Source organism: Zootoca vivipara, chromosome 15 (genome assembly GCF_963506605.1).
Source record: "Zootoca vivipara chromosome 15, rZooViv1.1, whole genome shotgun sequence".
Taxonomy (NCBI): Eukaryota; Metazoa; Chordata; class Lepidosauria; order Squamata; family Lacertidae; genus Zootoca; species Zootoca vivipara.
This window is the reverse complement of record NC_083290.1, coordinates 11,834,395-11,858,282: the sequence shown is the minus strand read 5'-3', so window position 1 is coordinate 11,858,282 and position 23,888 is coordinate 11,834,395. Positions and strand designations below refer to the sequence as shown.

Below are 23,888 nucleotides of genomic sequence, written 5' to 3'. Positions count from 1 at the left end.
AATATAAACCAAGGGGGGAATTGTTGCCTAAGAATCCCAATATGTCTCTTCCTTTTCTCTTCGTCTTGTTAATCGCCCTGCGATCTTCAGAGGTACCGTGTTTCCCCCTTTTTAAGACACCGTCTTATAACTTTTTTTCCTCAAAAAAAAAACACGGTGTCTTATTTTCAGGGGATGTCTTAAGGCTTGGTGCTCTAGTGGTCAGTGCAATCACACATGACACTTTCTGGCACATGCAGTTGGAGATACAGATCAGCTGTAGTGCAGAAATCAGCTGTTCCTGGTTCTGCTGTAGCGCGCGCCTAGCGAAGTCAGCCCTGAGAAGGGAAAATGGCATTTAAAAACGCCGTTTGAAGTGATTTCAGCCTGCCTCCCCGCCGCCCGGAACCGGCTGCTGCAGCGCGGAGCACTCAACAGCGCCGGGTGGAGCGCCCAGCAGCGCCCGGGTGGAGCGCCCAGCAGCGCGGATGGAGCGCTCAGCAGCACCAGGAGGAGCGTCCCACCGTGCTGGGCGGCGGGGTGGCAGGCCTCCTTGGCAGGGCCAGGAAGAGACGAGGCCGCTGGCTCGGGCGCTCCTGAGTCCTGCATTGTTATGGCAGAGCAGGAGAGGCTTGCAACAGGCTCATAGAATCTTAGAGTTGGAAGAGACCACAAGGGCCATCCAGTCCAACCCCCTGCCAAGCAGGAAACACCATCAAAGCATTCTTGGCATATGCCTGTCAAGCCTCCGCTTATAGACCTCCAAAGAAGGAGACTCCGCCACACTCCTTGGCAGCAAATTCCACTGTCGAACAGCTCTTACTGTCAGGCAGTTCTTCCTAATGTTTAGGTGGAATCTTCTTTCTTGTAGCTTGAATCCATTGCTCCGTGTCCGCTTCTCTGGAGCAGCAGAAAACAACTTTTAACCCTCTTCTATATGACATCATTTTATATATTTGAACATGGCTATCATATCACCCCTTAACCTTCTCTTCTCCAGGCTAAACATGCCCAGCTCCCTAAGCCGTTCCTCATAAGGCATCGTTTCCAGGCCTTTGCTCCACCTACTCTGACAAGCGCATTGCATGTTCTGAATTTCATGCTGATCCCAGGGACTGGGAAAGGAAGAAGTGAAGTTTCGCAGGGGGGGACCAGGTCTGACTGTTGGAAGACTGAGGACTTTTGTTAAACTATGGACCCCCACTTTTGCAGGCACTGGGAAAATTCAAGGAGGGTACAACTTATCTTGATGGCTGGGGCATGTGCTTCCACAATCAGAGGCAGTATCCTTCTGAATTCCAGTTGCTGGAACCCAGAGGAGGGAGAGAGTAATTTTGCACTCAGGTCTTCGCTGTAAGCTTCTCAGAGGCAACCGGTTAGCCACTGTGAGAACAGGATGCTGGATTAATCATGGCCCACTGGCCTGTCATGGACTGGCTGGATGCAGAGGACTGGTGGGAGAAACCAGCTGGGGAACCCCCAAAGGAAGAAGGCTCAGCGCACGGGGAGTGGTGGTGGGACGGCAATGAGGAGTCAGAGGGAGAAAAGGGAGAAGACTAGGAGGAGGTGGCATCTGAAGCTGAAGGGGGAACAGGGTTCAGTGAGCGGGAAGAGGCTGGGGCAAAGAGCAGTCCATAATCAGAGGTAGAAGCGAAGGCTGGAGAGGAAGGGGCCGAAGAGGCAAAGATGAAGCAGGCTGCTGAAGAAGCCAGGGAGTCTCCCCTTCCTGCTGCGACCAGCTTCCCTCCCTCTGGTGTGGCAGAACCAGAAGAGGTATGAAGAGGGAGGAGCGAAGATAGACAAGCCGAAGAAGTCTCAGGTTGCAAGGAAAGGACCAGAGGGAGGAGGCAAGACCTACTGGGAAGAGTTGCTTTGCTCGCTAGGCCTGAGCTGTTTGGTTTCTTCGGATAAAGCGTTAACTTCACTGATGCCTTGTGGGTTTTTACTGACCTGCTCCCAAGTCCTGTGTTGACATTGCCTGATCCAGGAGGTTCTTCTTATGCTAAGAAATGAGCTGAGGGTTATCTGGGAGATAAAATTGCTGTTCTAAAGGAAAGAACCCAACTTTGAGAAGGGACCAGTTGATAGAGCATCTGGCAGAGCGTCCCACATTTAATTCCCTGCAGCTTGAGTTGGGCTGAGAGAGAGCCCTGTCCAAACTCCTGGTGAGCTGCTGCCTGCCAGTGTAGGAAATACTGAGTGAGCCAATGGCCTGAAGCTAAAGAAGCTTATTCTACCCATTCCTGTTTTCCGTACTGCCACCTAAACCTACTGCCCGTTTTTCAAGTTTTCCTTCAGAAACCTGGGAGCTAAAACCTTGGCTTTAATTTGAAATGCTCAGGGTGATTCTCTGGAGATTGCCCTTTGGGTGTTGTAGGTAGGCGGCATAACCATACCAGGAGGTGATCGCAGGCCCGTAGATAATTCCTGGGGTCCTGCAAAATAGGTACACCGTCTGTTTGCATTTCTAGACCTTCTATAGCTTCCTTCAGCAAGCTGAGAAGCTGTGCAAAGCTGCACTGAACGGGAAACACTGCATCTGCAGAAGTTTGGTTCAAAGGACGTGCAAACCAGGGGAACTCCCATGGAAGCTTCCGTCAGCTCATAAAACGGGAGTGATGCAACTGTATTGGGTTAATGGGCCCAAGAGCCTGTTATGGTTTTGTTGTGCAACAGGAGAGAGAGGTGGTTAAAAGCGATTGGAAACACAATATTTGTGTAGTCCGAAATCTCCTGGAGAGCTTCTGCCAGCCAGTGTAGGCATTATTACTGAGCTGGGTGGGTGCAGTGTCCTGACTCGGCACCAGGCAGTTTCCTGTGCTCTGAGAGGGCTGAGGGAAAGCGAAATGGATTCCCCCCCCAAAAAATAGTGGTCCCTGCTGTGGTCAGCTCTCCTCTTTCCATTTCAGTTCTTGCCTTGCTGCCTTGTTCACCTGAAGAGTTGATTTCTTCAGTGAGCTAAAAGCTATTGGCAGTCAAGATGAGCACCAAATGGAGCAGAAATGTTGGGCCAGAGCAAAGCTCTCTGTCACTGATGTTGACAATGAGTTGGGCAGAGCTTTAGAAGTAATGTGATCCAACCTTTCCTGATCAGGCACGCCATCCCGGATGCATAATTCCCATCCTCCCCGACTGTTCTGTCCTCACTGGGCACCTGAACAACCAGAGGGCTCGCCAGCACCAATGCTTAGCTGCCAAGTATCCCGTTTTTCGCGGGAAACCCCCGGATTTTAATCCGTTTCCCGCTGTTCTCCCGAATGGAGAAAAATCCCGGAAATCCCCCGGATTTCCTACCTGCCACGGAGCTTCCATTTTGGGTGCTGCTCTGACCATGTGTGGGCACCGGAAATAGGGCAGAGCGGCACCGGAAGTCTCTTCTATGTGTGCCTGGTGGCCATCACCAAGATGGCCACCGCCATGCGGCCACCACCAAGATGGTCACTGGGCATGTGTAGAAGTGACTTCTGGTGCCACTCTGCCCTATTTCCGGTGCCCACACATGGTCAGAGCGGCCCCAGAAGTTGCTTCTACGCAACGTCCAGTGCCGCGCCGCTGCTGATCCTGCATTTTTCAGCGGGAGACTTGGCAGGTATGCACCAATGCCAATGTGGGCAGCAACCAAAGCAGCATCCAGGGCCGGTCAGAGTCTAAGCAAGCAGGATGCTCAGAAAAGGGTCAGGCAGGGGCAGAGGAAGGGGGTGCGGTGGGGGCGGGCCGCCCCGGGTGTCACCACTGTGGGGGGTGACAAAATGCCGGGCGGCACTCACCACAGGGCCTGCAGCGCGCCCGAGCCACATGTCTCTCCTGGGAGTGATGTGGTCGCTTAGGCGCCCGCAGGCTCCGCGCTGCTCAAAGGGTCCGCCTGCTGCCTCCTCCTCAGCTGAGTGGGAGGAGGCAGGTGGACTCCTCGGTGGCCCCACAGAGCATCCTGCCCCGGCTGTCCCTGCCCCTGGGCACAGGGCACATGCACCGCCCCAGTAGCCTGATCGGCTTTCTCCGCCGCTGAGGTCAGGCAACAGGCAAAGCCCAGTTTTTAAAATTTTTTCCCAGTCTTTTGGAGCTGATCAACCCCTTTCTCTCCACTGCTTCTGAATTCATCAGGCATTGCCCCGCATCCTTTTGGAGCCCAGGTTCTCCATCATAAGGACTAGAGACTTGCCGTTCTCAAAAGTTAATAAAGACCTGGTAAAGCACTTGGAGACATTGCAGAATAAAGCCGAACTTTCTCCCAAGGAAGGCAAATACTCCTCTTGTTGTGCTCCCCATGTCCCGAACGCACCCTCAACCCGCCCCCTCCTCCTTCCACTTCCATATGCTTCCTCTTCTCTCGCTCTTCCGCTGGCTTCCCCGGATATCTGTCTGCAACTGTCAAAAACCAGGTCACGTTGCTTTCTCTGCATTCCAGAATCACTCCTGTAGCCTTTGGCTGTGAAAGAAGGGGCCACCAGAACAGGACAGTGGTGAAGGATTTTGCTCACCGAATCGGCAAAAATCCATTTGCTTCATGATGGCACCTTGCACAGTCTTCTCCAGAGTCAAGACCATTGTCCTGGCCTGCCCAGTGCTGTTTGCATTGACTTGCAGCAAATCTGCAGGGTCTCAGGCAGAGAAAAGTGGTTCCCAGCTCCATCTAGAGAGCAAATTTCCAGGTTTTCAGGCAGGAGTCCTGCCAAAGGCTGAACCTGCATTCCTTTTCCTGCTCAGTGGCTACTAACTCTGATGGCCTCAGAAGCAAGCCTTCCTCCTTCAGCATAAATTGCTAGTCCTCATCTTTTGCTGAAACTCAGCCTAAATAGGGTGAACAGTGCATTTTCTCTCCCCCGCTCTGCCTTATCTTATTATAGATTTATTGCATCTGTACCCCACCTTTTCCTCTAAGGAGCTCGAGGCGAATGTCAGTTGCTGGAAACCGCAGGAGGGGAGAACGTTGTTGCTGTCAAATCCTGCTTTCCCATAGGTGCGTCTGGTTGGCCTCTGTGAGAACAGGATGCTGGACTCGATGAGCCCCTGGCCTGATCCAGCAGGGTTGACTTATGTTCTCTACTGCTGAGCTGCAGCCTTCACTAAGGAATCTTCCTTATGCTGAGCCAGGCTGCTGAGTCTCTCTCTCTCTCTCTCTCTTGCAAAGATGGGAAAGCAAGCATGTATATATAAATTTATTCATTTGGTTTTTTCAGATTAAAATTTTACAAAATAAAAAAAATCCTTCCAGTACCCTGTTTCTCATATTTTAAGACATACCCATAAAATAAGCCATAGCAGGATTTTTAAGCATTCAAGGAATATAAGCCATACCCCGAAAATAAGACATAGTGATAGGCGCAGCAGCAATGCCGGCCGCGGCAGGAGGAGGAGGAAAAAAATAAGACATCCCTTGAAAATAAGCCATAGTGTGTTTTTTGAGGAAAAAAATAAATATAAGACGTGTCTTATAATATGAGAAACACGGTAGCACCTTAGAGACCAACTAAGTTTGTCATAGGCACACGAAAGCTCGTACCTATGACAAACTTAGTTGGTCTCTAAGGTGCTACTGGAAAGATTTTTTTTAATTTTGTTTTGACTGCGTCAGACCAACACGGCTACCTACCTGTAACTACAATTTTACAGTCACATATTCAACATACAACATAAAAAACAAGATTCCAAGAAATCTCTCGGACTTCCCTCCTCCCCGTTGTGGGTCCTATTGCTAATCATTTCCTCCTGCGTCTTTTATAATAATCCAAATCTTTTACCTCTCCGTTGGTTTCTCTTCAGATCGTATAAATCTTTCGCCTTTTTCCTATGATAAACTTAGCTCTTTCTTGTTCCACCTCTACGATTCTCATACCCTCCAACATTTATCTGATGAAAATAGGGATGTCCAATTCTAAGGTTGCCATAGGTCCTCTTTTTCCAGGACAGGTACATTCTTTCATGGGTAGAGTCGTGATAGTGATCCATAGTTAAAAGCAGAAGTTGGCATATGTGCCCTCTTTTTTGCTCTTTAAAAATATGGCAACCCTGTTAGACTATTCCATATTAATAATAATAATTTTCTTATTTATTCCCCTGCCTGGGTTGTCCCAGCCACTCTGGACAGCTTCCAACATACATAAAAACATAATGAAACATTAAACATTTTAAAAGTTCCTATGCAGGGCTGCCTTCAGGTGTCTTTTAAAGGTTGCATAGTTACTTATCTCCTTGGCTTGGGGGGTCGCATTACTCCATACCCTTCAACATTTATCTGATGATAATAGGGATGTCCTAAGCAAAAGTGGGAAATTCAAGGTTTAAATCAGACACCAGGATGGCTTCTGTAAATCTGGGACTGTCCTTGGAAAATAGGGACACTTTGAGGGTCTGGATTCTATGTCTAGATGGGACTTCGTATGTTCCTTGTGAGTGCGGCAGTTTTGCTCAGAGTCAATATCTGCATCCAAGCTTGCTCTTAGCAATTGCTCATTAGAAGAAAATATTTAATTATGATATTTTTTTTAAAGGCATTGGCCAACCCATTTAAAACGCCCCCCCCCATCTCCTTCCTCATTTCTTTCCTCTGCCAGTCATGTTTTGCATCCATCCTTGCACGGTGGGGAGGAGGAGTTTGATCCCAGACCCCCACAGAGCCTGGAGGAATCTTTTTGTCTGCTTAGCAAATTGAGTTAAACCGAGCTGGCTTCATTCTTATTCTCCAGACAGGCGCTCCCAGACTCAGCAATTCCTCCTCCTCTCCTCCATTAGAGGTTTTCTGTCTCTGATCGCCTGCCCACCCCCGCAACTGTGAATGATGGCCATCTTCATTGCCACTCCCTTTTGGCAGTGGAGTTTGCTCCCACCAGGACCACATTCGGATACGATACCACTTTAAGCCCTCATGGCTTCCCCCCAAAGCATTCTGGGAGCTGTAGTTTGTATGGGTGACTAGAGTCCTTAGGAGACCCCTGTTTCCCTCACAGAGCTACAATTCCTAGAGGTCCCTCAGTAAAGAGAGGTTGGTTGTTAGACCATTCTGGGAATTGTAGCGCTGTGACGGGGAACACGCATCCATGGTGGGGGGACAGAGTTGTTGCAAAACGAGAGCCAGTGTGGTTCAGTGGTCAGAGTGTCAGGCTAGGACCTCGGGGGACCAGGGTTCAAATCCCCGCTCAGCCATGAAGCTCACTGGGCGACCTTGGACAAGTCACATTCTCTGACCCTAGCCTACCTCACAGGGTTGTTGAGGGGATAAAATGGGGATGGGGGCAGAACTGCGCCTGGGGTATAAGCATAACAAATAAACAAATAAATTTCACAGCTGTTGATGGAGCTTAGTAGCCCAAGGAGGTGGGAGGCAGGGGGATGAAAAGGTTTTCGACTGTGACATCATGTCAATATCATTTGTGGAGTCCTCCATCTTCGCCCAGGGATGCTCAGAAGATTTTGTAAAGCAAAACCAACCTGATTTGCACTGATTTTTAAATTTGAATTTTTGCATGGTTTTTGGTTGTATGTATGGTTGCTGAAAACCGCTCTGATTTTGTTTTGGGTGTTTTTTTTAAAATAAACAAAGCTATACGAGTAGTGGTATACAAAAAAAATTTAGATTGGGAAGCAGCTCTCCTGAGGTCTCTGAATTTTGAGATTCAGTTTTTGGCACGCCCAAAATATTTCTTAATGATAAAATTGTGTTCAGAAATACGTATTTTTAAGGTAAGGTACAGTCTTTTTTAGAAAAAGAAATCACAAGTGGATGGGGAAACAGATGGAATGGACTTATGAATGAACACACAGAAAACTGATACGGTCCGGAAATAGACTGACCCATCCACCCCAATTCTATTCTAGTCATTCCTCCCCCCCCCTTCCCCGCCCCATCCTTCTGCTTTTTGTCATAGCAGCCCTCCACCCACAGACTGCAGCGGTGTAACTGAGACACAGTCTTCTTCTTTTCTCACTGGCTCCCTGAGAGCCAGGCCAAGGAAACTACAGAATCCTGTTTGCAGAAAGAAGCTGGAGAAGTGAGGCAGGGTTTCGGGTTTTTTTAAAAAGAAAACCCCCACCACTCAATGTTACTGTGCAAAAATCGTTTACAGCAGGAGGCAGGTGTTTGGGACGTGAAACAGTTGCAGGAAGACAGTGATGGGTGAGGAATAATAGGATCCAAGCGTTGTCAAACAGTTGTCAAAATCCAAATGTGTAGGGTAAGGGTTGCCAGACCCCCAAGTTTCCAGGTTGGCCTGGCCCTCTCCAGGTGGCAGGAGGAGGAGGAGGGCAGGAATCACCAGGTGAGCAAGAGTGGCGTTAAATGTGTTTATTTTTTATCATAAAAACTAAGCGCACAGCTTGCAAGCAACTGCAAATGATTGCATAGACTCTCCAGGTGGATGAGGGTGGCGATCCTGGCTCCCTCCGCTCCCTCCAGCCTTGCTCCCAATTAACCTCCATCTCCAGGAATAAGTGGTGGGAGGGAGTACAAAGGAAGAATTACCAGAGCCAACCCCCGTGACATCAGCGGGGCCATCACTAAGTTACAGGTTTGAGCCCTGAAATTGCAGGATCAGGGATGCTCCTGACCAATGTTAGAAACTCAGCTATATAAGCTAATCGCCAAACGCCACCTTAAACCTAGGTGACAGTCGCCACAACGGAATGCCTAGGCACCATTTTTTTTACAATGAAATTAATATTATATATATATATATATATATATATATATATATATATATATATATATATAATAAACAAATAATACACTGGTTTATATTTCAAAGGGGGGGAATCTCCATGTGGTTTAAAGCACATTAAAACATCCAATAAAACAACCCAGAATAAAACAAATTCAAGCTTCAAGGAAAATTTTTCAGATCCTTCTCTAAGTGACATTTTGCTTTCCCCATACAGTGGAACCTCAGAAACCGAACGCCTGTAGAATCAAACGTTTCGACTCCTGAACGATTGAAAACCAGAAGTGATTGTTCTGGTTTTCGGACGCCGAACGTCTGGCGTGGCTTCCGATTGGCTCCTGCAGCCAATCGGAAGCCGCACCTTGGAAGTCGAACGTTTTGGAAGTCGAATGGACTTCCAGAACGGATTCCGTTTGACTTCCAAGGTATGTCTGTATTTATTTAGTTACCTGCTTAATTTATAGAGCTGCCCCATAGCAGAAGCACTCTAGGAAGCCATGTGGTATAGTGGTTAGAGTGTCAGACCAGGACCTGGGAGAGCAGGGTTCAAATCCCCACTCAGTCCTGAAGCTCACTGGGTGTTCTTGGGCCAGTCAGCCTCTGAACCTCCCTCACAGGGTCGTTGTAGGGATTAACCGAGGAGGTGGGGTGAACCATGTACTCCTTGGAGAAAAAGGTGGGAGATGAAGGCAATAAATAAACTCTCCTGCTTGCCTGCTGAAAAATGCTGGAGGGGCCAGCTCGATGGAGATGCTCGTCACCAACGTGGCATCCAGAGATCTCCACAGGGTTGCAGTTGGACCAGTATCAGTTGCAAAATGCACCTGGCACATGGGGGAATTTCTAACGCTCCTCCTGACCTGGCAGCCCTTACGTAGGTGCATTCTGTGAACAGGAGGGTTCCCCATCAAACGTGAGAAGGTGCCATCTCTTCTACACCCACGTCTTTAGGAAGCTTCTCGGCAGGGCTTTCTACAACCGGGGAATGTTTTACATGGGACTGTGTTTAAAAAACAACCTGGAAACTGCAGTTTGGTTCAAAACACAGCCGCAAGACCCTTAGCGGGGACTTTCAGTCCTATAACTGCAGCGCTTGTAACCGGCTCCCAGTCGGTTTCCGGGCTCAGTGTAAAATTCTGGTTTTCACCTATAGAGCCTTAAACAGCTTAGGAGCTAAACAATTGTGTCTTAGATGACCTCAAGGCCATATTTAGATGCCCTGCTCTGAGTGCTCCCACCAAGTGACCGAGAGGGTCTTATTGCCGGTGTCTCCATTGTTATGGAATAGCTGCCCCAGAGAGGCTCACTTAGAATCATAGAATCTTAGAGTTGGAAGAGACCACGAGGGCCATCCAGTCCAACCCCCTGCCAAGCAGGAAACACCATCAAAGCATTCTTGACATATGGCCATCAAGCCTCCGCTTAAAGACCTCCAGAGGAGGAGACTCCACCACACTTCTTGGCAGCAAATTCCACTGTCGAACAGCTCTTACTGTCAGGAAGTTCTTCCTAATGTTTAGATGGAATCTTCTTTCTTGTAGTTTGAATCCATTGCTCCGTCTCCGCTTCTCTTTGAACGCGGCTATCATATCACCCCTTAACCTTCTCTTCTCCAGCCTAAACATACCCAGCTCGCTAAGCTGTTCCTCATAAGGCATCGTTTCCAGGCCTTTGACCATTTTGGTTGCCCTCCTCTGGACACGTTCCAGCTTGTCAGTATCCTTCTTGAACTGTGGTGCCCAGAACTGGACACAGTACTCCAGGTGAGGTCTGACCAGAGCGGAATACAGTGGTACTATTACTTCCCTTGATCTAGATGCTATACCTGGAACATTCCTTATGATCCTTTCAGTACCACACAAAGACAAATTTTATTTGAACAAGCTTGTGTTTTGAAACAAGTTCTAGGCTTGTGCCTTTCAAAGAAAACTGATGCTCTTGTGTACCATAGTTTTGAGCTGAATTGCCATGCGTCTTTATTCCGTTTCCATTGGAAGAAGAGTTTTATCTTGTTTTTCTTCTTCAAATGCTGTAATTGCTGGATTTTTAAAATATGGGATGGTGTAATTTACAAATTTTATCGAGGGGCGGCCATATAAATTTAAATAAATAACAATAACGGAGATCTCGTTCTTGTTGATTTCCAGGTGGCTATGGCACTGCTGGGAAAGCTCTCCGAGGGCCCTCCAAACCACTCCAGGTCTGACCAGTGGCACTTAGTCTTCTCTCAAAAAGATGAAGTCATCACCAGCTTAGTATCTGCCTTAGATTCTATGGTAAGCTTCTTCCTCTGCCTCTTCTCTGCACCCAAACTGTACGACGTTATAAAACATTAAAATGTGGATTCTTTGTGAAGGGGCTAGCAGAGATCTAGGTGAGGGCCAAACCACGCATGATTTGCAAACTTTAATGCGGTGGGAAGGTGTGTGTGTGCTCGAGACAAGACTTACGGAAGTCCCCGCTGGTATCTTGCTTCCTGTGGCATCGCTGCTCTGCTGCTTTTGCAATGGTCACTGACTCCCACAAGCAGTCCTCCCCAAACGTTTTGGGACTACAACTCCCATCATCCCTAGCTAATAGGACCAGTGGATGATGGGAATTGTAGTCCCAAAACATCTGGAGGGCCGAGTTTGGGGGTGCCTGCCACAGAGTGACAAGATGCTAGAACTCAGCGACATGTTGTAACACGCAGGGCAGATAAAAAAACCCAACTTCTTCAAACTAGCCTATAGTTAGACTGGTGATTGTTCTTTTTTAAAGCATTCAAGTTGGTGTCAAACAAATTTTTGGAGGAGGAGAAGGCAGCCAGGGGCTTATTGCTTTGCTTCCATGGACAGAGGCAGCAATGCTTCTGAATACCAGTTGCTGGAAACCGCAGGCGGGGAGAGGGCTTTTGTGTTCAAATCTTGCTTTCGGGTTTCCCGCAGGTTGGCCGCAGTGAGAAGAGGTTGCTGGACTAGATGGGCCATTGTCCTGGCCCAACAGGCTCATCTTAAGTTTTTATGACACACACAAAAATGCCCATTTCGTTGCACAATGATAATAAGATTCTAATACAGGTGAAACTCGGAAAATTAGAATATCGTCGAGAAGTGCATTTATTTCAGTAATGCAACTTATTATTTTTTATTTTTATTTTAATTTTTACAGATGCTTTCTTTTGGAAATTCCATAGTAATAAAACACATAGTTACAATAATACAAAAATAAACAAAAATAAACATTGCTATTACATTTCATTAATTACATTCCATTTATAATTGACCCGCTGAATGACAAATATTTACAACTACAACAAATAAAGGCTTGACATATCTTGCTTTGCATGTCATGCATCTATCTCATATATTGGTTTCACCTTTTAAGTTGCGTTACTGAAATAAATGCACTTTTCGACGATATTCTAATTTCCCGAGTTTCAAGTAAGTCGAGTTGAGGTGGAGGGAAGTCACACAGATGTGACCTTATGATTATTTCACATTTTCTGTATATTTTCATTTTTAAGTTTGGTTAACATATACTTATGTATAAGATAGTTTAAGAGTTGTGAAATTGTATATTTTTCTTTTCTTCTTTTTCATGAATATTTTTTTAAAAAAATTCTTTTTAAAAAAATATGCCCATTTCCTCTTGCCCACTATTTGCTGAGCTGCTGTGATGTGACTGAGGGGGAAGGATCAGTCCTGGAATGTTTCCTTGGGACCGGAAAGAAGACTATGAGCTGTGCTTGGGAACATGTCAGAGAGTGGACACGGCACTCCTGTTGCCTTATGCTGATATTATGGACAAACAGCTTTAGGGATGATTTGGGCTCTGAAGTGAAAATCGCTTCCTCGCATCCACAGCCAGAAGGGTTTTGAAGTCAGAATCTTTAAGAACACATATTGAGGTTTCTATTGACCTTTATGCTGGAATCTGCTGCTTGATCGTCCCTTGTGTTTTGCAAACTCCTGTGTGGGGTTTTCCACAACAAGACAGTGGTGGCTTTTATCTCTGTGACAAAGAAAATAATTTGCATGAATTCCTGCAAAAAAGGAAGAAGTAAGAGTCTTCTCCCCCTCTCTGCTTTTTGATGGCTTAAAATAAATGAATCCCACGATGAATCTTACATAAGTTTATTTTTTTCCCTTATACAAGATGTATGTGCCTGGCTACATCTCTGCATCAAAAGTGATCTTATTCTAACTACAAAATAGATCAGACAGGCAACAGTTTGTGTGTGTGTGTGTGTGTGTGTGTGTATTTGCTCACACATGTTTTCAAAATGCTGTAAATAAAAAGAGAAGCTCTTTAAATAAAAGCCCCATTCAGGGGGACACATTCAGACTACACATGCTTGAAACCGATTCGACTGAAATGGATTCCCCATACACTGTTCTCACCCCCTGAAACTGTAGCTGTGTGGGAATTCTGTGATGGATTCGTTGGTTTGTAAGTCACAGGGGCAGAGACCTCTTCTGTTGTGGTTTGTAATGCACATGAAAAATGATGAGTGTGCGCGCTTACAATTTATTCACCATTTGATTGTAAAAAAACAAAAAACAAACAAAGTGGTTTAAAAATAAGATAAAACGATAAAATTATTGGTGGAAACAATTAACAACAGTTGAAAACATTCAAAAAAATTAAAGCCAGAAATAGACTAAAAGCAGATTGAAGAGTGCATCAATGGGTCCATCAACAGTCTACATATCTGGACAGGCTTGCCTAGGCGAAAATGTTTTTAGTGGGCACCCAAAAGAGTACAGTGAAGGCACATCAAGAGGCAGGGAGTTCCGTAGGGTAGGTGGTGCCACACTAAAATATTGGGTTCTTGCAAATGCAGAATGAGTATTATGGGGCATTTGTAACAGTGCTGGTTCTGCGGATCAAAGCAGTCGAGTGGGCCTGTATTGGGTAAAGTGATCTTGCAGACAAACTGGTTCCAAGTTGCTCAGCATTTTCTATACTAACTAGCTGGCCCTGCCACGCGTTGCCATGGCTAATCCCTGTGACTGCCACCACCCTGACGTATCTCGCCCCCTCCTCCCCCCACCCCCGGGTTTCCCCTGTGATTTCCCCCAACCTGGCCCGTCCCATGACGTATCATGCCCCCTCTTCCACCCACCCCTGGGTCATCCCTGTGACTGGTCCCACTGTGTCCTGACCTATCCCCTCCCCCCCCAACCCCCACCCAGGCGAGTCAGTACCCCCATTCGGCCTAGTCTGTAAAGACTTCGGCCTAGTATGTAAACGGCAGCTGAGGTGCTGTTGAGAGGAAAGGTTTTATAGGTGCAGTACCAGTGTAGCTGCCACTAGAAGGCGCTGCTTTGCAACCTGTTTCTTTTCCCAGCATGCACTTTTGGCTGAGTGGTGCATTCTGGAACGGGTTTTGGGGGGGTTTCACCTGGCGGAAGTGTGGCATCTGTCTTTGAAAACCTTATAAGAGCCTTCGGACATTCGCTTTGGACGTTGTGTTCAAATTTGAACGGAATCGGTGAAGCGGTTTCTGAGAAAAGTGGATAGTAACCCACATGCCCAGTTTACATGTTTGTATGTATATGGATAGTAACACTTTGAACTTGACTTGTTAGGAAATTGGCAACCAGTATGGGTCTCTCTGCAGTGTGGGTCTCTCAGTTATATGCTGACAGTACCTCACTCACATCAGCAATCGTGCTGTAGCATTCTGCACCAACCTCTACTTCCAGAAACTAATTGGCAGCTGCACTCAGGCCAGAATTGGTGTTAGGTCATACCTGCAACCAGTAAATCTCCTGTGTAGAATGCTTTTGCAGCAGTCCAGAAGGAGATTTCCTGGTACTGGTATGGCAATCTCTTAAGATATTTCCACATGCTGTTTTATTACACTCACAATGCTAAGCCGCCTTGGAGCTCCCCTTGTGTCAGAACGACGAGACAGAAACATGTAGACTACATAATGCTTAAATTCAAACGACCCGGGTTCTCTCCTCTCTTTCTTTCGCAGTGTTCAGCACTTTCTAAACTCAACGCTGAGGTTGCCTGCATCGCGGTCCACGATGAAAACACCTTTGTCGTCGGGACAGAAAAAGGGAGGATCTTCATGAACACGAGGAAGGAGGTCCAAGCAGATTTCAAGAAGTTCTGCAGTAGGTATTGGGTTGTCCTGCGTCTGGCAAGAATGGGGCGAGATCAGATCCTGCTGCCTGCATATACCTTATGCTGGGTTTTGAAACCTTGGGTAGAACTGGATAGGATGGTTGCAGAGCCGCATTGTTCAGTCTTGGGCAGAAGCGGAGCTACCTGCTCCAACACCCTCCTGCTGCCCGTGCAGTGAGCATCATGGGGGGCGATGCTAGCCCCCCGCATGGTGAATGCCCAAGGGGCGAGGCGAGTGGGGGCGGCGGCGATGTCCCCACCTGGGATGGCACCCAGGGCGGCCCACACACCCCTTCCTCCACCAGTGGTCTTGGGCCTGCGCCAATCTTGTAGAAGAGGGGCAGGCAGATGTGAAGCTTTCAGGACACGTTTGTTCCTACTACATCATATAAACATATAAAGGCCACTGGTCAGGCCACTGGTCCATCTAGTCTGGCACCCTATTCTCACAGTGGCTGACCGGACTCCCCCCAAGAAGCCTGTTAGTGGAAACTGAGTGTGTTTCAGCTGTCGTTCAGTGTTAGAGCATCAGCTTTTCATGGAGGTTCAATTCTTAGCATCTCCTGATAGGGCTGGGAATATCCTGGAGAATGAAAGAGCTTTCATGCTAGCTCATCTAAATGCATCCCACCCCCTTGTCTGTACTGTTTGGAAGGTTTCAGAAAATCCCCTTCCAGAACAGATTCTGTTCCTGTAATAAGAAAACACAAGATACAATTGTTGTTGTCTAGTCGTTTAGTCGTGTCCAACTCTTCGTGACCCCATGGACCAGAGCACACCAGGCACTCCTGTCTTCCACTGCCTCCCGCAGTTTGGTCAAACTCATGTTCGTAGCTTCGAGAACACTGTCCAACCATCTTGTCCTCTGACGTCCCCTTCTCCTAGTGCCCTCAATCTTTCCCAACATCAAGGTCTTTCCCAGGGAGTCTTCTCTTCTCATGAGGTGGCCAAAGTATTGGAGCCTCAGCTTCAGGATCTGTCCTTCCAGTGAGCACTCAGGGCTGATTTCCTTCAGAATGGATAGGTTTGATCTTCTTGCAGTCCATGGGACTCTCAAGAGTCTCCTCCAGCACCAGAATTCAAAAACATCAATTCTTCAGCAATCAGCCTTCTTTATGGTCCAGCTCTCACTTCCATACATCACTACTGGGAAAACCAAAGCTTTAACTATACGGACCTTTGTCAAGATACAATACATTACATAATTTTGGATTGCCCTATTCTTGACAACCATCGCAGAGATCTCCTAGTTGTCTCCCTTACAGCGAAAAATATCGATTTGCAAAGGGCCTGTAATCCAATATTTGTTGAGGGACAATACTCCCGAAACTACCAAGATTGTTTCAGGGTACTTACCCGAGATCTTTAAAGCTAAATCTAAAGTTGGCTGGTTTATTCAATGGTGGTTATCTAGTCTTTTATATATTGCATGTGTTTGGATTATCAATGTATTTGAATGACTTTGTTTGAGTTTATGATTTTACTGTTTTAACTTATGCCAATAAAGGCTAGTTATAAGTTACAAGAATGAAAGAGAAGAAAGATGGTGGCTTTGAGATTTTTGTGAATTTTAATTTAATATAATATTGTGTGTGTGTGTGTGCTTCCAGCCCCCCTCGTGGGGCAATGCTATGATTTGCCCGAATGCGCCAGCCTCCGCTGTGTATGACCGAGCCTCCACTCAGTTGTGATTACAGAATCCTGGCATTGTAAGAGTTAGAAGGGACCCCGAGGGTCATCTAGTCCAACCCCCTGCATTGCAGGAATCTTTTGCCCAAAGTGGGGCTCAAACCCACAACCCTGAGATTAAGAGCCTCACGCTTTTCTGACTGAGCTCTGCTTGGGTTTGATTTGCAGGGTGCTCAGAGAGCGGTCAGGTAGGCAAGCGCTTCCGAGTTGGGCTTTTTCTGCGGGACAAAGTGCCTTAAAGCCTTGTAAACAAAAACACACATGTTTGCTTAGTTATAATCCCGAGGTTTCTGATGTGCTAGGAAAACCAGGCGGGGGCCTGCGTGCTCAATGCTGGCAGAGAGTTTATGCTTAATCCCCTCAGTGGGACTGCTCAAGAACAGTTCATTCTCCGGCAAATATTAGCCTTGCTAGGCTGTCAAGGTCAATGCTGGCTTGGATTATGTGCCGAGTCTGCACCAGCTGCGAATTTCGCCCAGAGTCTAATCCGTTTCTGAGCTTTCAGCATTAGCAAAGATTGTGGCCTTTCGCTTCGCTCCTGGTATGTGTTTTAGGCAGGCCAGAAGTGGAGCAAAGAGGCTGGATTTTGAGGGGCAGTTTGATTCTAGCAAGACTTCTTATCCATGCGTTTAAGAAATAAAATTCTTAAAAAACCTTTCCTTTAAAAATCTGCCTGATCTTGCCTTTTGCTTTTCGTCCTTATTTCTCTGCCCCATCCTTATAATAATTATAATAATAATTTATTATTTATACCCCGCCCATCTGGCTGGGTTTCCCCAGCCACTCTGGGCGGCTTCCAAACGAATATTAAAAACAGTACAGCATCAAACATTAAAACCCTCCCTAAACAGGGCCACCTTCAGTTGTCTTCTAAAAGTAAAATAGTTGCTTATTGCCTTGACATCTGCTGGGAGGGCGTTCCATAGGGCGGGTGCCACTACCGAGAAGGCCCTCTGCCTGGTTCCCTGTAACCTCACTTCTCGCAATGAGGGAACCGCCAGAAGGCCCTCGGTGCTGGATCTCAATGTCCGGGCTGAATGATGGGGGTGGAGATGCTCCTTCAGGTATACTGGACTGAGGCCATTTAGGGCTTTAAGGGTCAGCACCAACACTTTGAATTGTGCTCGGAAACGTACTGGGAGCCATTGTAGATCTCTCAGGACCGGTGTTATGTGGTCCCGGCGGCCACTCCCAGTCACCAGTCTAGCTGCCGCAATCTGGATTAGGGGAAGGACTGTGTCAGGGGCTCACTGGATGAGGAAGAGTGGTGGGAGCCCCCAGCCCAAAAGCCCCCCCCGGGAGGACACAGAAGAAGACAACTTGAAGGATTCAGAGAGAGAGGTTGGGGAAAGGGTGGGGCTAGTGGTCAGTTTCAGCAACATCTCAGATGAACTGAAGGACTCTACTGTGTTGTCATTTTCTGTTAATAAAAAGCTAATTGCATTCCCCGCCTCCTGTGCTTCCCTGCCCTGTGGTTGACCTGGGCAAAGCTTGACAGCTCCTTGATAGACAGCTCCTTGATAGACTGTGGCTCAGTGGCAGAGGATCTGCCTTTGATGCCAACAGTTCAATCCCTGATGTCTCCAGGTTAGGGTTATGGAGCAGAGTCCTTGAGGGGTGGGGCTTAGGAAGAAGGGGCAGGGCCTTAGATGGGGACTGCATTTGGTCTGAGATGCGGTGCTGGGTCCTAGCGCCCGCCTTCTGAATTTCCGCCTCTCCCTCTTCCTGTTGGCAGGAGTCCAACAGAGGAAAGAGCAGGATCTGGATGGCCAGAAGAAGCCCAAGGACTTTGGCCGGACCATTCCCCGGATCTCCCCGGATCAGGGATCGGATGTTTACCTTCTCAGGAAGATGGTGGAAGAAGTCTTTGACGTGCTTTACAGTAAGGAAGAGCTTGGGATCCAGTTCGGTTTGGGCTCAGTCTCTGCTGCCTTCTGCAGCTGGGTGTCTAGGTCATGTTGTCTTCTCTAATAGGAGCCGTAACGCCAAAACTTTCCCATATTTCCCAATTCTCCAACCAAACAGTGTTTGCATTTCTTGGTAACGGTGTGGCAAAGAGATGGGGCCCAGGATCACCTCGTGGCCCGGCTAAAATCTGAACTCTGTTTTTGATCTGTGTTTGTGATTCTTCCTTTTTGCCCCAGGCGAGGCCTTAGGGAAGAGCAGTGTGGTGCAACTCCCCTACGAGAAGTTCTTGAAAGAGCCTGGCTCTCTGATGGTTGCTGGGCTGCCCGACGGGCTCACCTTCAGGAGGCCCGCCGAGTACGATGCAAAATCTCTGATGGCCATCTTGGAGCACAGCCACAGCATGTGCTTCAGGCTCAAAAGGTAAGGGGTGTCCTCCCGTGTGCTCAGCTAATACTTTCAGGCCTCGAGAGTCGATCTGCATGAGGATAAAACAGGCTGTCCTCCCATGGCTGCCTTTGGACGCCACACTAAACTGTGGTTTGTTGCAACCTTGCATTTAAGCGCTAGCCTGGTAGGCATAAGTGAGCAGGAATTGCATGCAGGTAGTCAGTGTTAGAAACTTAGAAATATAAGCTAATCCCCAAAGGCCACCTTAAACCTAGGTTATGGCTGGTATCACGGATTATCTAGGTGCCTTTTTTGTTTTTGCAATGGCAGTTATTATTATTTATTTCATTTCTATACCGCTTTATACTTTAAAGAGAATTAAATCTCAAAGTGGTTTACAACACATTAAAACACCCAATAAAACAATGCAGAATAAAACAAATGCAAGCTTCAATATTTCAGATCTTTCTCGATGTGACATTTTTTATTTACCTACTTATATCCCCATATTTATTTATTGACCTACTTAATTTATAGAGCAGAAGCACAGTTGTACCTTGGTTCTCAAGCAGATTGCGTTCTGGGAGTCTGTTCGACTCCTGAAACTGTTCGGAAACCAAGGCGCGGCTTCCGATTGGCTGCAGGAGCATCCTGCAGCCAATCGGAAGCTACGCTGGACATTTGGCTTCCGCAAAGCATTCGAAAACAGGAACACTCACTTCCGGGTTTCGATTGTTCGGGAGCAAATTTGTTTGGGAGCCAAGGCGTTTCAGATCCAAGGTATGACTGTACTCTAGGAAGCCAGTGTGGTGTAGTGGTTAGAGTGTTGGACTGGGACCTGGGAAATCAAGGTTCAAATCTCCACTCACTCATGAAGCTCACTGGGTGATCTTGGGCCAGTCAGCCTCTGAACGTCCCTCACAGGGTTGTTGTAGGGATTAACCGAGGAGGGGAATGAACCATGTATACGCTTTGGAGAAAAAGGTGGGAGATAACCACAGTAAATAAGCTCTTCTGCTTACCTGCTCGAAAAAGCTGGAGGGGCTAGCTAGATGGAGATGTCCACCACTAACCTAGCCTCTGCGTGGTCACAATCGGACCCGCGCCAGTCGCAAAACACACCTTGTGCCTGGCTGATTTCTAACGCTGCAGGTGGTCAGTGGAGTTGAATGTGGGCGACTAAGAATAGCAGGCTGCTGGAGGAGGGATGGGGTTTTCCAAGAAGCCTCTCCTCCCCACATCTCACAGAAAGCATAGGACACGAGGAGAATAATCCTGTTCAGAATTCAGGGAAGCAGCGGGACAGGGAGGCAACTGCCCTCTCCATTTCTTTCTCCCCAGCAACTGGCAATAATAATAATAATAATAATAATAATAATAATAATAATAATAATAATAATAATATATTTATACCCCGCCCATCTGGCTGGGTTTCCCCAGCCACTCTGGGCGGCTTCCAATGAAACATTAAAATACAATAATCTATTAAACATTAAAAAGCTTCCCTAAACAGGGCTGCCTTCAGATGTCTCCTAAAAGTCTGGTAGTTGTTGTTCTCTTTGACATCTAGTGGGAGGGCGTTCCACAGGGCGGGTGCCACTACCGAGAAGGCCCTCTGCCTGGTTCCCTGTAACTTGGCTTCGCGCAGTAAAGGGAACCTCCAGAAGGCCCTCGGCACTGGACCTCAGTGTCCGGGCAGAACGATGGAGGTGGAGACGCTCCTTCAGCACTGCCTCCGACCCCAGTTCTACGACCCTCTTTGGAGTCCCCCCCCCATGTCATTTAGCTACAGTTTCCTCTCCTTTTCTCAGACCTCCTGAGGACTCCGGCTGGGACCCCAACCCTCCTGTCGAGGCGGGCGGCCCCATCCAAATGCCAAAGGGGAACCGAGAGCCAGGGCTGAACCACGTGCACGCTAAGCCGGCCAACCCGGAAGCTCTTCCTGCGGTCACTACGAACAGCTTCCTGTATGGGGTGTCGCTCCCCGCGCAGATCGCCATGGAGATAAAGCAGGAGGGTCCTGCCGGACGGCACGGGATGAGCACGGCCGGCGAGATGCTGAGGCCCCGGCTGTCAGGCGAAGCGAAGGTGCCCTCGCCACAGGAGTTCGGTGACTGCTGTGGTAATGGCCTTCATGTTTGCTGTCCGAGGCGTGGCTGGTTAAAAGCCTACGGAGAGGCCCTCAAATGCCTTGGATCGGGACTAAAACTGGGTGGGGAACCAGGAATCCTGTCCTGGTGGCTTTTCTAGCGTCACAACTGCAGCTGTGTCCCCCACGATGCCTGCAGAAGGCGCAGTAGCCACAGCTGAGTTGGTAGAGACTCTTAATCTCATGAGGTTTGAGCCTCACGTTGGGCGAAAGATTCCTGCCTTGCAGGGGGTTGGCCTAGATGACCCTTGGGGGTCCCTTCCAACTCTACAGTTCTATGGTTCTAGGTTGAGCTCCGTTCAGAGAACCCGGGAAAGCTCACTTCGGGGTTTGCAGCCAAGTAGTGCAACATAGGAAGCTGCCATATGTTGAGCCAGGCCTTGGGTCCATCTAGCTCAACATTGTCTACGCACTGACTGGCAGCAGCTCTCCAGGGTTTCAAACAGGTAGTCCCCTGCCTGGGGTTGCCCTCAAGGACTGAACCCAGGGCCTTCTGCCGCTGAGCCACAGCCCTTTCCAAACGGGGAGCTGAAATGGGGAGGTGGTCTGGAATGAGCTTCAGTTTCTCCTTCTAGCAGCAGGAAGGCAGATTCCCATGCTTTGGGGAGGGGGGGTCACACGACCCCTTGTGCAAATGGGCTTAGGGAGCTGGGTATGTTTAGCCTGGAGAAGAGAAGGTTAAGGGGTGATATGATAGCCATGTTCAAATATACAAAAGGATGTCATATAGAAGAGGGAGAAAGGTTGTTTTCTGCTGCTCCAGAGAAGCAGACACGGAGCAATGGATTCAAGCTACAAGAGAGAAGATTCCACCTAAACATTAGGAAGAACTTCCTGACAGTAAGAGGTGTTCGACAGTGGAATTTGCTGCCAAGGAGTGTGGTGGAGTCTCCTTCTTTGGAGGTCTTTAAGCGGAGGCTTGAGAGCCATCTGTCAGGAATGCTTTGATGGTGTTTCCTGCTTGGACTGGATGGCCCCTGTGGTCTCTTCCAACTCTGTGATTCTATGATTCTTTGAAATGCTGATAACTCCCCATATGACGGTGGTTGCTAATAGGCAAGAATCCCACGGCTCAGTTCAAATTAGATGTGAAATACTGCCTCCCAGGTCAAGGCACCCAATACTTGTTGGGGGGGGGGCGCAGATTCCCGGCAGCTGCCAGCGGATGCTGCATGCTGGCACACAGACCTGACTGAGCTGTAATAGCCTTAGCCAAAACTTGCATATCAGGTCAGGAGGGATGGAGTCCAGCTTTGTTTGCACCCAACACCTTTCCATTTGTCCTTGCCCTTTTGGATTCCCCCCCCCCAAAAAGAGAAAAACTCATCTTATTTATTTCTTCTTTTTTCTTTGCTTTGCTTTCGTTCCTTCCTGTGTCCAGGACAGAAATCTGCTCTCCCCGGCGGTCCGCTCATCCAGAACGTACACTCCTCCAAACGTATTCTGTTCTCCATAGTGCACGACAAATCAGGTACGCTTGCTGGCGCTTGCGAAATGGAAATGGGGTTTAGGAGTGTCGGCGTGTGGGCTTTAAATCACACACACACCCTTGCTTAGGAACCATAGAGCGAAAAGGGTATGACGTTTGGGCAGGCCCAGGTTATTGGCAGAAGCTAAACCTATTCCAGAACCATTAGAATGGCAGATTTAAGGCCTGGGGCATTCTTAAGTTTATTGTTCTTGGAATTTTATTTCTTAGAAGGGGCTGCCACCTCTGCTCGTGTTGCTTGCCAACCTGGACCACTCTGCTCCCTACCAAATTCCCCCCTGCCAACCCACTCCCCCTTTATACCTCACCCAACCCACCGTCCCCTCACGGTCCCTTCAGTGCCCCCCACCCCTATCCTCAGTGGTTAGAGCATCTGCTTTGCATGCAGAAGGTCCTTGGTTCAATCCCCAGCTGGACTCTTGCCTGAAACCCGGGAGAGCCACTGCCAGCCAGTGTAGATGTCAGGAGCGAGCCAGCTGTAAATCACACCATGCAAGTTGGAGTTAACCCTTTCTTGGCAAAAACACGGTCGACACAGGAGTCTCAGGCCTAATGAGCACAGCAACTCATCCCCGGTAGGTCTTCACTTCCCCACAGCTCTCTAAGTCCCCTCCTCTCCAGGGTTTCCCCGCTCCCCCAAGCAATCAGAGACTTTGTCTGAACATTGCCAACCCTCCATCCTTTTCATGCCTCTTCTGGTTCTGAGGGACCGGGGGGAGGGGAACTTGCCGCAGAAGGCGGGAGAGAGTCCCTGACTCATCTCTGCCTCTTGGCTTCTCTCTTCCAAACCTCCTTCTTCAGTTTCTGCCTCCGAGTCTGGACTGCTCTCTGCCACAGACTCTCCCAGCTCACGAAGCCCTGTTACCTCCTCAGCTTCCGACACCACCTCTTCCCAATCTTCTTCTTCTGACCACTCATCACTACTCCCCAGGCTCTCAGCCTTCTTTCCTTGGGGTTCCCCAGCTGGTTCCTCCTGCCGTTCCTCTGCGTCCATCCAACCCGTGACAGAAGACAATACTGAAAAAGATGGAGCAGCGGTCTGGCTCAGTCGACAACATTTTCCTATGCTGGGTGTGCAGCCACCCACTGATCGCCCAACGCTTTCTTGGATCTGACCTGCCCGTACCCCCCAGAGGAGAGGTGGAACGCACCACAAGGGTGTGCTAGGCAACCTCCAGCCAACACGCTGATGCCCAGAGCATCAAGGCACTGCACATATTTCTGTTGTCCTTGCCATTCGCAGTATCTGCTCCTAGGCAATACCTGGGGGCATGGGGTGAATGAAGAAGGCAGCTATGCAGTCACAGCACATGACGTAGGCGCACCACAGTCGCAGCCATGGCAGTGCCAGCGCTTGCCAGGCTCGAGACGGGGCAGAGCAGCGGCAACTGCAGATCCACACCTGCTTGTAATGCCACTGCCACCCGAGTTCTTTCCCTGCAAGGACAGCGCAACGGTGCCACAGTTCATATATACAACTGATAGGGTGTCCATGTCATGTTTCGCACCTGCATCT

At 48.3% G+C, this 23,888-nt stretch overlaps 1 protein-coding gene across 4 annotated transcripts in view; it reads left to right on the top strand.

The window, feature by feature from the left end:
* GTF2IRD1 (GTF2I repeat domain containing 1) overlaps nucleotides 1-23,888 on the top strand; it is a 101,893-nt gene that overhangs the window by 37,637 nt on the left and 40,368 nt on the right. For all 4 annotated transcript variants that reach the window (XM_060268566.1, XM_060268568.1, XM_060268567.1 and 1 more), the window contains exons 2-7: nucleotides 10,778-10,906; nucleotides 14,599-14,740; nucleotides 18,175-18,321; nucleotides 18,584-18,767; nucleotides 20,546-20,856; nucleotides 22,265-22,354. In XM_060268566.1, coding sequence (XP_060124549.1) covers nucleotides 10,784-10,906; nucleotides 14,599-14,740; nucleotides 18,175-18,321; nucleotides 18,584-18,767; nucleotides 20,546-20,856; nucleotides 22,265-22,354 — 997 coding nt within the window. In that variant the 5' untranslated portion in view covers nucleotides 10,778-10,783. The remainder of the gene's footprint in view (nucleotides 1-10,777; nucleotides 10,907-14,598; nucleotides 14,741-18,174; nucleotides 18,322-18,583; nucleotides 18,768-20,545; nucleotides 20,857-22,264; nucleotides 22,355-23,888) is intronic.